The 13170-nt window shown below is 35.6% G+C and overlaps 1 protein-coding gene across 1 annotated transcript in view; it reads left to right on the top strand.

Moving 5' to 3' along the window:
• The window catches only part of LOC131071221 (protein DJ-1 homolog A), a 55493-nt gene extending 45405 nt beyond the window's left edge, over positions 1 to 10088 (top strand). The window contains exons 4-7 of the mRNA XM_059208844.1: positions 5368 to 5448; positions 6785 to 6985; positions 9402 to 9539; positions 9643 to 10088. Of these exons, the coding sequence (XP_059064827.1) occupies positions 5368 to 5448; positions 6785 to 6985; positions 9402 to 9539; positions 9643 to 9843 (621 nt within the window). The 3' untranslated portion in view covers positions 9844 to 10088. The remainder of the gene's footprint in view (positions 1 to 5367; positions 5449 to 6784; positions 6986 to 9401; positions 9540 to 9642) is intronic.
• The last annotated feature ends 3082 nt before the right edge of the window (positions 10089 to 13170 follow it).

Raw genomic sequence — 13170 nt, 5'->3', positions numbered from 1 at the left:
CCAAGATCCTCTGCATCAGACTTACTATTTTTAGTGTGTCATCTCAGGAAGTTCTATTTTTAGCAGTTCAATGCAGAGTTTTGACCCGGTTCAATTTGATGGTTTTCAGCACTTCAATTCATAGCTCAATTTGGTATTGATCAGTATTTGTTTTGCAAGTGATTTATTAAATGTTAATACTTTATTCTAAAGTTTATTATTTAACAACATTTATATAATTAATAAATACTTAATTAATTATTTTTGCAAATATTAATTTCCTAGCAATATCCTAATGAAGGAAATTAAATTTTTTTTTTTGCATCTTTAAACTCTAATGTTCAAATACCTTTCTTCCATATACACAAGACAATGTAAAATAAATATTTAATTGGATGGATTATAAATGCAATTAATATTTATTAAAATTGTGTCTTAAAATCATTTCCAATATGCAAATGGAAGAAAAATATTGAACCTTTGATAGGTGAAGTTGTCACATGAATTTGGGGGCAAATTTGGGCTTAGAATGCAGTTATTCATGAGTTTGAGCTAGTTCTCCAGCAGTTAGAGCCTGATTTTGAGTATTTCATGGGTCAACCTTCAGTTGACCAAGAGTTTACACCTGATTTCACACATTCATGCAGAGTTTGAAGCCTTTTTGTGGGGGTTTCTTTCCCTATTCGGAAATGGAGATATTTTTCACTTGCAGATCACTCAAGGAAGCTTTCAGTTGAGCACTAGTCATCTCATCCTTGCCTTTGAAAGGCCTTTTGCATAAAGGAAGGAAGGATTTCAGGTTCTGGGGTTCTAGATTTTTTCTCAAGCCTAGCTGAGTTATTGTATCTTGTAACCCATTTTGCAGTTTTGACAGAAGATTTGAATAAAAATATCAGTTCATGCCTTATCATTTTCTGAGTTATTTTTCATTGTGTGATTGAGAGCAACTTTCATTTTTGTGTTATTTGTGAAATAACCTTTCTTGAATTTTTCTGTCTCATGCATGAATCACAGGTCATGCATTGTAGTTTATCAAAAAATTGTTTGTGAAAGTCATTTCCTTTTCAAGTTTTTGAGCAAGAACCCTTTGTATGAAACACTTTTTGTGATATGAATTCAGAGATGTCATATGTGTAGAACAGGTGCATTTAAAAGAGTTTTTCTGTTATCTTTCAGATAATTTGGTGTATCACCTTGTTTATGTTGTTAGCAGTTATTTCATCCTTATTTTTCGATTCCCTCTCCCTTTTCCTCAAAAGTTCTTCTTAAGGTCTTGTTAGAGTAGATGATCCATTAGTATCAGGAACCGGCCTAATCCAGAGGTCCAATCATAATAATAGTTTACCCACAGACTCGTGATTGTTCCCATGTTAACCAAAAGTGCTAGGTTTTAATAGCTTAGTTTTTGGGTGCACTTTTGGGCCTTAACAATTTTGCAAGTGATTTATTAAATGTTAATACTTTATTCTAAAGTTTAATATTTTAATATATTGCTGGACGACTTAGGAAATGAAAAGTGCATCTTATTCAAAAATTTATTTATTCTCCTAAGTTGGCACCAAGGATGAAATATATTCTCATGTACAATGTTCTTTTATGTTGCAAGTTTGGACCAAGGAAAAAGTTTGAATTTTGTGCCTAGGGAAGGGGGTGCAAAGTCAAGGACATGTTTGAAGTGAAATCCAAATGAGAAAATAGGAATTTGGGAACCATTTGAATGTGAATTTGAGTTTCAAAATCTATAAATATGAGCACTTGGCCTCTCATTTGGCATCTATGAGAAAAGTTATAATGAAGTGCTGCCAAAATTTGGAATGAAGCTTCGGGGAATGCATATCTCCTAGCTACCACTTGGTTTCGTGCTTGCAATACAGCAACTGATTGAGCTTGTGACTGCTCTTCATCCAAAGCAGTAGATTTGAGGAACAATGTTGCAGATTTGTGTGTTAGTTTCAGATATTTTGGAGTGTTTTCTGAGTGTTCATGCTGCTGATTGGTGTGTGTGCTGAAGTAGAAATTTGTTCATGAGTCTCTGTGTGTTCGCCAAGTCATTTTGTGCTGAAGTATTGGCATGCTCAACTTGTCAAGGCTCTTTGTGCCTTATCCCCATTCTTTTGGTCTTTAATCTCCATGCTTTCTGCCTTATTCCATGCTGCCCTCATTCTTTTATGCTCATTTTTTTCTGTATGGATATCTTGTCTTTCTCCTTTGGCTGTCTTAGCAATGGTATTATGGGGATCCTTCCTCTAGTTTGGCTCATGGCACCATCCTTATATAGAGAAAATGTATATATATCCTACACTTGCTTGTTTGAAGATGCAACCACTCTCCTGTTTGAATGCCTGCCAATCACATTGTAGCAGCACTACAATAGTGATGAGACTGATGATTATGAAATAGATCTTAACCATCCTTCTTGTGTTAGTGGCCCTTTCTCTTGCACTTGTATCATTTATTGTCCTGTGCCAGCAACTGCTAAAGATTGAGTGATGATTGTTGCTAGAAGAATTGCTCCTCTCCCTGGGAACTCCTTATGATGCTTGGGTGGTGTGAATATTCAAATTGCTCTTAGTGATTCACCGACTTATAGCATTTGAACTCATCATAGGAGAACTCTTCTAAAGATCTGAATTAGAAATCTGGGAAAGCAAGTAGTCGTTGAGTAGATGAATAGGAATGGCACCACCTCTTCTCCAAATTTCAAAAGGCCTCACTAAAGTTATTTCATTGATTCCATTGTAATTAATCTCCTCAAGCTAATTCTTCTTTCATGTATTGGAACTCTTAGCATGACCATGGTTATGGGAACAACTCATCCACAGTCCCCTTGCCTTTATCAACTGTAGTTGAACAAATCAAAATGGTTAAGGAACAAGCTAAGTAAATTAATAATATCATGAGAATGTATGAGGAATTATATCAAGTGGTTGAAAAATTTGCAGTGGCTGCACTTCAGCTTCCTGGAGCAAATAATTCCTTCATTCAAGAAATAGTAGATATCACATGTGCCAACACAAGGAACTGGGCAGATCCATATTCTTCTTATCTCTTCCTTGCATATGTACTTCCTTCCTAATAATGTTTTATGGTTGCTGAGGTCCTTTTCGCCTTGGATCGGCATCTCACCTAATTTGGGAATTTTTCCATCTTGTATCTGCAGGTTTTAGGCCTCCTTGTAGGATCCTTCTTACTCCAATAGATTCCATTTTTAATTGTTACACTATGTGAAGCTCCACCACCAAATTAATAGTGGCATAGCAAGGCTGCAATCTGATGGCTCATCCTTTTTAGAAAAACTCTATAGTATTATTCTTAAAAGACATCCCCGCAGCAATTTTAGTCGTCCTTTACAAGGCATCACTTGGGAGAAATAGAAGGAAAATGATAGAATGTCACAGCTGTCACCTAAAGATTTTCTAGTAGAGGATAGTGCACACTGTATGTGGTGCCTAGAATGAAATTCGCACATTAATTAGGCAGATTTTATTTTATTTTTTGTAAAAGAGAACCTCATCATATTAGATAGAAATCAAAGTGTACATGCTTGACCATGCCAGGCCTGAAAGCTATTAGTCCAAGTCTAGGAAATATAAAGAGAACGATACATATTAGAATTCAATGGGACAATTCAAAATTTGGAATCTTTCTCAGATCCTTGTGAAGCTTTGTTGGCCACTAGTGAGGGGGCGAACCATCACAAATGAGGTTGTGGTGGTCAAGAGCCCAATTGGCTAGCGCATCCGCTACTTTATTGCGTTCTCTAGGAACATGGTTGAATTTAACTATTGAAATTTATCCCAAAAGCTTTGAATATTCTCCAACTCTTTTGCTATTTTCTAATTTTTGCTATGGAATCCCTGAGGACCAGATATGAAGTTAATGACTACCTTTGAATCAGATTCAATTTGGAGTTTTTGCCACCCAATTTTGAGAGCCTCTTGCATCCCTTTATGAACAACTTTAATCTTTGCTAAATTGTTAGTTATATGTCCCATTTTTTCAGCAAAGAAGAATGCTATAGATTTACTTAAAGATCTACCAATGCCTCCCATACTAGCCTGACCTAGATTGCCTCTTGAAGCACCATCCATATTCAACTTACCGTACCCAAAAGGAGGAGCTGTCAAAGGTCTTTCCAACTTACATAAATGCTCCCATTCTGGAGTGAGAATTTGAGGTAGACAAATTTTATGCTTGATAGATTAAACTATATTCATTTTGATCTTCTCCCAAACATAACTGATATCCCTACTATCGTGCTGGAAAATTCTGCTATTTCTTTCCTTCCAAGTGTTCCAGAGGATAAAATTGATGCCAGACCACATTGTGGGGAGGAAATTCTGACCCTTAGACAGATAACTTTGCCATGCTCAAATCAGTTCAATAGAATGAATGCTGATCCATGGAAGATTAAACACACTAGTTACAGACTTCCATAAGGGAAACAAATGCATTTTTATAAGAGCTTCCCTCTCTCTTAGAATAACAAGAATGGGTGATCCTATAGAGAAAAGAGATAGCGAATAATACTCTCCGAGGTGTTACTCTCTGTATACTTGGCTCAAATATTAGCTTCCCACAATGCAGGAGGGGCCATAATCATTTTCTAGTAAAGTGTAGCTGCCAAAGCCTAACTATGCTTGGTGGAGGATTTAAAATCTAAGGCCCTTTCCTGCATGGGTTGACAAAATGTTTTCTATTTATCAGTGGACCACTTTCTTTTTTTCTTGCAACCACTCCACATAAATTTTTGGCAAAGGAAATCCAATTGTTTCATCCCTGTTTTGTTGATAATCCAATGCCAATGTTTAAGTTGTTAAGCTTCAAGAGGGACCCCCAGATTTTGAAATCCTCTTTAAAAGTGGAAAAACATGATAAGCTAAATATATGACTAATTCCATAGGTCAGCTTACAGCCAACACAGAGAAGAAAAACATGCTAGAGAGGAAACTGAAACATTATCATGAAAATATTTTTAGATAAAACAAAAAATTGGTTTTTAGTATAATAGTTGGGAGTACATGAGTGATCCAATTTAAGTATTTCAAATATATAATATCATACATGGATTCCTTAAAACATCTAGAAAAGATAAATCAATAGGCCATCCAAAGTCACATATTGTGGCATATTCATACATTTTGGGCACGTCAAGCATGGGGTATATCCAGGTTTTCCAACTGTTGGTTACTAGTTCCTTTTCTTTTATGTCAAGTTTGATTATAGATCTGACTATCTTTCATGGCTATTTGTATTAATTGTGCCTGCTTCTATATTGTACTTGAAGGAATTTATATTAGGATATGCAGCTCAACTAAAAGTATGTCATGAATGAATATGTAATAATTAATATATAAACTTATTTTGTTAGCCATTTTGAATGCACAGGTGCAACAGGGCTGGAAAGAAGGTGAAGTTGGAAAAGAAGAACACAATGCTGAAGACTGGGCATTGGCAAAAGTTCCTCTAGTAAGAACTGCTTCGTATATCTCAATGAGGATAGCTTCTAAGGATTTTTTAAATGATCGGTTGTGTTGAAAGTTTCTACAAACACACCCTCCCAGAGACATACCTAGTCTGCCAAAGTTACTTGAGACTTGTGCTCGGTCCCATCTCCTAGTTTTACCTAATATTTTTGTGGTAAAGATGGCACTGAAAAAGAATCCTGGTGAATACTGAAAAATATACCAACCTCACCAGTTATGAAAACATTATTAGAAAGAGGAATTTTTTTCTTATTGCTGCATGCATGTGTTAAATTTTAAATAATATGTTTTAAGTTCTAATTAATTGCACAAGTAATAATCAAAATCAACTGTTAATTTTACTCAGGAGTGGAAATCATTTGTAAACTTGCTGGTAAAAATCAGGTCTAATATAACTTCAGTTCAGTGTTATCACTATCAGTATGGATGGTTTTTAAAATTTTCCATCATATTTATCTTTTTATATTGTTGGATAGCAAGAAAACCTTTTAAAAACAGTGCAAAGTGGTCAACATTTAGTTGACAATTCAAAACCTAGTAATTTAGACAATGGATATAATTTTACGTTGCAAATAGGTGAGGAAAACTTAAAATTAAGGCTACAATTGTTTTATCATGCAACATCTGAGTTACAAGTTGAATGTTAGTTATTACATCCATGGTACTCCAATCAAACAGTTCTCACTATATTTCCTATGAAGTTTTAGGGAGAATGCCCAGGGTCGTAAGGATAGATAATTGTTCATATGATTAACATCAAATAGTAATTTTTAATGCTTTCAGTAGTATTCTCTATATGTATACTAATTGATAGTATGGGTTTAGTAGCTCCTACAGCTCTGGGACACAAACAGGAGCCTGAACTGTAGACATTTATCATGTGTGCAATTGGGAGCACTTTACTTAAGGCACAAATGCCCCAGAGTTAGCATCCAGTGGTTTCCAGGAGAACTGAACCTAGGTTTTCATTGTCGCAACTCTCCATTTTTACCATTTATTCAGGCCTGCTGAACATATTATTATATTTTTTTGATATGTAATTTTATCAGTTTCTTAGTGAACCTTTTTTAGCCTTTTTTTAAATCCACCACATCAAATTTGGCATAAAAGTTGCAACCAGCTTCAATTATTGTGAAAGCTATCACTTTCATTGTTTATGTTTTAATTTTATGTTTATAAAAAAATCAGGCTTTTTTATTTGATGTACATATATGAAACAGTATTTGATATACATATATGAAACAGAATTGTTCTTTTCTATTATTTCTTATTTTTGAAAAACTTAAACGATTGGCAATATTATCTGTTCTTCCTGCTAGGTTCTTGTTCCCATTGCAAATGGAACAGATGAGGTAGAAGCTGTTATAGTTATAGATGTTCTGAGGAGAGCAAAAGCAAATGTCATCGTTGCTTCTGTAGAAGACAATCTGCAAATTGTGGCTGCAAGAGGAACAAAAATTGTTGCTGATAAGCTTATTGAAGAAGTCATTCAATCAAATTATGATTTGATCCTTTTGCCGGTTAGTTCTAGTTAACTGGGACTTCTGATTTTATTGTTCTTTTCAATGCCGTGTATGCTTGAAAGACTCTTTTAACTTTTGCCAAATGCCTAATTTTTGCTCTCTGTGGAAACATAAGAAGTTAGGAGGTTTGTTAAAGAAGTATGCAATCAGGAAGTTTGTTTCGGTGAAATAAGTTTTGCTGAGAATCTTCTTATTAATTACATCTATTTTGAACATCCATTATTTATGATCCCCAGAAATTTGATAGTGTATCAGCTTTAAGAAGCTTGGAAAGAATAGAAATGGAATTAAATTGCACTGCAAGTCAGAGATACATTCGTTCCAAGTCCCTATGTTCCCATATTTTTTTCTTCCTTCTTTGAAAGAGTTGTAGATATATATTTATACACACCGGTGGAAAGTATTTGGTAATACAGTCATTCATTGTGATATCGATAATGATATTATGCATATGGTGATCGCATGTAATCCTAATATGTTATACAGGATGCATCTACTAGAACAGATGGATGGTTATAAATGCTTGGCTGAACACTTTTAATCCAGGACCTATGAACCTGCAATTTTTACTATATAATTGTCTCCCATTTCTCAGCTGGGGAAGGATATTGAATCCATTACTATACATTACTACCATATGAAATTACCATATACAAGATGCATTCACTGGAAGGTTCACTAGTACAGAATATTTGTGAGCCGATGCTTGTAAACTCGTTTTGAGAGGGTGAGCAGTTTTTTGTCCAGGATCTAAGAATCTGCATTTTTTTCCCCATTTTTATTTGGGGAGGGAGACACAACACACTCTCATACAAAGTTACTTTTTTCACTGTTGGTTGGTCCGAATTGAAATTGAGGGCTCCCTCCATTCTTCCTTTCAATCTTGGTGCAATGGGGTATCTGCAGGGATTGAGCGGAGGATCCCACTCACACTAGGCTAGTGTGTTTCTGCTGCATCTCAGGCCTGAACCTACGGATGTTTGTGAACTGGATTATAGTATATTCATTTATAAAGCACTCAGTGTATGCAAATATATATTATATGCTTAAGAGGTCATACATTCAGCCTTACACTGATTATTGTGTCTTGTCGAGCCCGTGAGTGCCTCTGTCAATCTTAGGGGTACTCAAACAGAATTTCAAGGAAAAATGGATACCACTGTCATCTAAATCAATCTGACGTAAAATAATATTTCCCACTAACTTGACAAGGCCTTCAGGTAAAAACGTCTACGATCAGTTTATATGTGATATAGAAACGTAGATAGATGATAATGACTTGTAGGGCGAACCTAAGACTAAGAGAACATGCCCAAGAACCAATCCAGGAAGCAAGTACGTGATAGGATAGATGGATGCATAATAAAAAGTTTTTACATGTATAAAATAATTGGGCTCTTAAAATTTTAAATGCTCTATCCTATGAATTAAAAGGATCTGACCTCTTTCACATTATCCAGTGGTGCATTAACAGTGCTGATACGTGGACTGGATCTAGCTTCAGAAAAGTAGCATGTAAAATAATATTTTTACGATCTTTTTTAATTGTTTCCCAGAAATTGATTCTTGAAAGTTTTGTGTTTCCCACTGTAATCGGTTGAAGGTACTGCCACATAAAGTGATTTTTGTTTGTATTCCCATCATCAATTATCATATAATCAAGAAATTTATAGATACGAAAGAGCCCCGATTCTAGTACGAATCTCACATTGCTAATATGTTGAGTATCTGTCAACTAACTACGCTACTTGTTAAAACAAAAGCTAGCATGATACTTTGTGGTTGATTCCATTGCAAAATTGATTGATCTGTTTAGCCAACTATACTGTATTTCCTGCAATGCACTTGTCGCTTGTGTTAAACAAACACTTTAAAAGTTTATGCTCAAATAAAGTATCTGATACTGAGCCTTCTGCAGTAAACTATTTGGATCGCTTTAATATTGTTCATTTTGACAGATGTTGGCCTCCAGCAAAGTAAGAAGACACAGTTTCTTTTGATCAGTTCTACTTCTACTTGATTAGTCAGGGCTAAAATTTACTGACTATAATACTGTGACTAGATTAACCGTGCTTTTTACCATTTCTAAACAATCGGACCATTTGTTTTATTTATTTACGTTGAACTTTTTGCAATTGAATCTTCTGTTCATAACCTTGTGTTTGAACAAGTTCTTCAAATTGCAGAGACACCTATTAAAATTACAGCATGACATTAAGTTACAGACTTTTTTGAATGTAACGCTAACCTGGTGGTATGAAATGGAGAGCAAGCTTGTTCAATAATTCTCTTACTATTCATATTAGCTGTTTATTAGTTATTCATGTAACAGTTTGTTCCAAAGGAGGTTAAATTGCTTTTAGATTGCTACATATGAACTTCAAAGGTTGCTTATTTAAAAAATTTGGCATAGGGTGGTCTGCATGGAGCTGAAAGATTAGGTTCGTGCGAACACCTGGTCAAATTGCTTAGAGAGCAAGCAAAATCAAACAAAGTTTATGGAGCTATATGTGCATCAGCAGTAATGCTGGACAACAAGGGTTTGTTAAAGGTATGCACGGCTATGTTTTATAGGTAACATATAAAAAGAGAAAACCATTGGGTGTGTTGTGATATGCTTTGTTTATGTATTAAAGTTGTTATTCTCTTGACAGGGTAAAAAAGCTACATCTCATCCACGCCATTCAAGCAGGCTCTCAGACCAGAGTGCAGTGAATGTAAGAGTTGTAGTTGATGGCAAGGTGATAACAAACATGGGCGTAGGAGCTACCATGGAATTTGCAATGACTATTGTTGAAAAGGTCTTTGGGTTGGAAACAACCAATCTTATTGCTGAAGCCTTGGTTTTCTCATAGGCTGATGGAACTATCACTTGTATGGCTTCAACAATAACTCATCAAAATAATATTTTATTAGATGAGAAAAAATCAATGCTTAAAATATTAACCTTTGAATTATCAGCCATGTATATATGCCAGATTTTTTTGTTAAATAGCTTTGGAAATCACAGTGTGCTATTCTCTTCATTGAATGAACTGTATGTTTCTTCTCAATTTTCCCATATTATCAGATAAAGGTTAAAGAACTGCAAATTTAGATCATTTTCACCATATTTATTGAAGTTCAATGAAACGAATGTCTTAAGAATCTAATATGATTAGAAGTACAAGACTTATCATGTATGAGGGACAGAGATTTAAAGCATTTGAATAAATATTATGCAATTTCAAATTTCTTGAGCTTTATATTGCCTTGAATAAAGTTCACCTACATCACCGCCAACAAATATTCTTATGCACTTACCACTGAAGTGTTAGAATAAGTCATAACAGATCTGCTCTTTGTTGTGCATGTGCCAAAAATGAGTTGAAAATGTCTCTTTTAGTTTTTAGTTGTCATTAGCATAGTTGAATCACTCGCCTTGGTCTAAAAAAAAACTAGGGAAAAACTCGGCTAGTATTAGGCAAAAAACTAGGGAATTAAAAAAATTGCTTAAATTTAATTAGAAATGCATTTTTTTTGCAAAATTCAATGAGAAGATGCATCCAATGAGTCAATAAATGAGAACACAAAATAAACAAGCTAAGTTTAGATATATTTAAACGCAAAGTGGGTACAAAATCGCATCCTCATGAGGAATGCTAATGGTTGGAAGCAAAATATTAAATAGTTTTTGTAAAAATAAAAGTAAATACATCATTACAATTATATCTTCCTCTTCCTAGCTCTAGTAAAAACTAAGGGAGAGTTAGAACTAGAGGGTCTATTCCTAGAAGTCTGCATTGGGCGTGACTATGCCTCCTCACTCGGTATGTCTGACTCAGGTTGTGGCTCATCCTCCATTCTGGATGTAGCTCTGCCTTTAGCTTCTCCTGGCGCTGGCAATGACTCCTCATCCTCCTCAATGTCATCCAGTGTGACAGCAAATCCACCCCCCTCCTCCTTCATAGCTTGCCTCTACAAATCATTGACGTCATCCTCTATAAACAATGGAGGTTGTTCATGTGATGTCCAAGCACTGTAAGGATCTATATCATCCAAATCAATTAGACCGGTTGTTGCTTCCTCTACCTTATGCGCAACTAAAGATTATATTGCACAAAGACAAGGTCATTGAGGCATTTTTGAGCTAACTTGCTCCTCTTCTTCATGTGGATGGCCTCAAACAAGCTCCAATTGTGCTCACAATTGGATGAACTACAAGTTTGATATAAGATGCTGAGGGCAAATTTTTTGAGACTTGGGGTATTTCCACCCCAACTTTGCCACCAAGCATTTGCAAATTAAAATATTGAAAAGTTAGAAAGTAAAGAGAAAAGTGAAAACATATTTTATCAATTTATCAATTACTTTAGACCCCAATATCCAAATGGCAAATGTTATACCTGGGGTTTGAGTGGTTCTTCCTCTCCTTGCTAACTCTCAAGAGAATAGCTTACCCTTTGTTTCCTCATAATTTTGGAATTTGGCCAAAACGAGATCTCCCGCCCCAACCTCAAGTATCATCCTCTGAATGCATGTAGTGAGGCCCTCCACGACCTCTCCATTAGGATCTGAGTAAGAATCCCTAAACTTAAAATGGGGGTTGAGGAAGTACCTTGCTACATGAATGGGTTGGTGGAGCTGATTGTTTCACCTCTTATCAATAATTTCCCAAATGAGATCAAATTTGAGTCTATCCCCCTTGTAGTAATTTTTTATAGACTCCTTGGCCCTATCCATGGCCTCATAAATATACCCCATTGGGGTTTGATCCTCATCTACCAAGCGTGGAACTCTAACCAAGGGCTCAGACACCTACAAATTGAAAAATAAAAATTACAAAAAAATTAATTAACGAAGTTACAAATTAATAATGAGACTTGAATCAAGAATAATTAATAATTCAAGTTTTGAAGTTACCTTCACAATCTTTGCAGCCTTTTGTGCAAAATGGTTGTTGAAGACTATGCATGGGACACCCTTTCCTCTTCTTTGAATAAGGCGAGTTTAGCCATGCTTGACTCACAAACATTTGTTTCAAAGAAGTCAATGCACCAAGAATGCTTTGCAATGTCAAGAAAATCGTTGCAAACTTTTTTTTTGAAAGATTGTTGCAAACTTTGTGACACCAGATCTCACCAAATCTCTCCCTTAAGTGTGCTCTCTCATCAAATGTAGTACCCAAGGGTGATTGTGAATATATTTTGTGATCCTCCTTGCATCTTCTACAACTGAAGTCACCCAATCAAGTTTTCCTACGTGTCCTCCAAAAGAAGGTCAAGGACATGTGTTGTACAAGGTGTCCAAAAAAGAGAAGTGCCTATCTTGGAGGATTATGCCTGCTACCACATATGTTGTTGCATTATCTGTGATTATTTGCACCACATTCTCTACTCCCACCTCCATGACAATGTGCTCCAACATTCTAGCCAATGTTTCTGCATGTTTCACCTTTTGGAGGCATCAATCGATTTCAAGAACACCACATTGTCCTTGCAAGCAACCAAAAAATTAATAATGGTGTAGTTTTTACAATCTGTCCACCCATCAGAAAGAATGGTGCAACCATATTTTCTCCATTCTTTTCTTTGGTCCTCCACCACTTATTTTCCTCTATCAACTGTATTTGTGAGCAACCTACAAGAACAAAGTGAAATTAGGTTTTTGTACACAAATTGGATTTAATAAACAAGAAAAACAATTAAAAATGAAATCAAGTGGACTACTTACTAACCTCCCACCCAAATCCTTGCGAGAAGGGGTCTTGTACCCTTTTCCTACAATTGTCATTGCGGTAACCAAATTTAGCCAATAAGGACTATCTGCCACATTGAATGGGATGTTGTTGAAGTACCAAAAATCAACACATGCAATGTTTGTTTTTTCATGTGTCTCCCTATTCCATCCAATGGCCTCTAATGATGGTTGTGCTCCAGGTGTGTTCCTAGACACAAAATAACTACCTATAGACTGTGTCCCTAATGGTGATACAGCAAGTACTCTACTAGAAGAAGCAAAAGTGGTGGTCGAGGTGGTGTTGGATTTGTAGATACATGGGTCATGACGAGAGCCCACTATGCCTTGAAGTGCTTCTTCTTCTTCTTCAATGTCAACTGAAGCACCTTGAGATTCAGATATGGCTGTTCTCATGGCTAGTTTTGCCCTCTCCTTTTGCAATGTTTTCTCTTCCCTAGATGAAA

This window comes from Cryptomeria japonica, chromosome 7 (assembly GCF_030272615.1).
Source record: "Cryptomeria japonica chromosome 7, Sugi_1.0, whole genome shotgun sequence".
Lineage (NCBI taxonomy): Eukaryota > Viridiplantae > Streptophyta > Pinopsida > Cupressales > Cupressaceae > Cryptomeria > Cryptomeria japonica.
The sequence above is the reverse complement of the archived record's forward strand: the minus strand, read 5'-3'. Positions and strand labels throughout refer to the sequence as shown.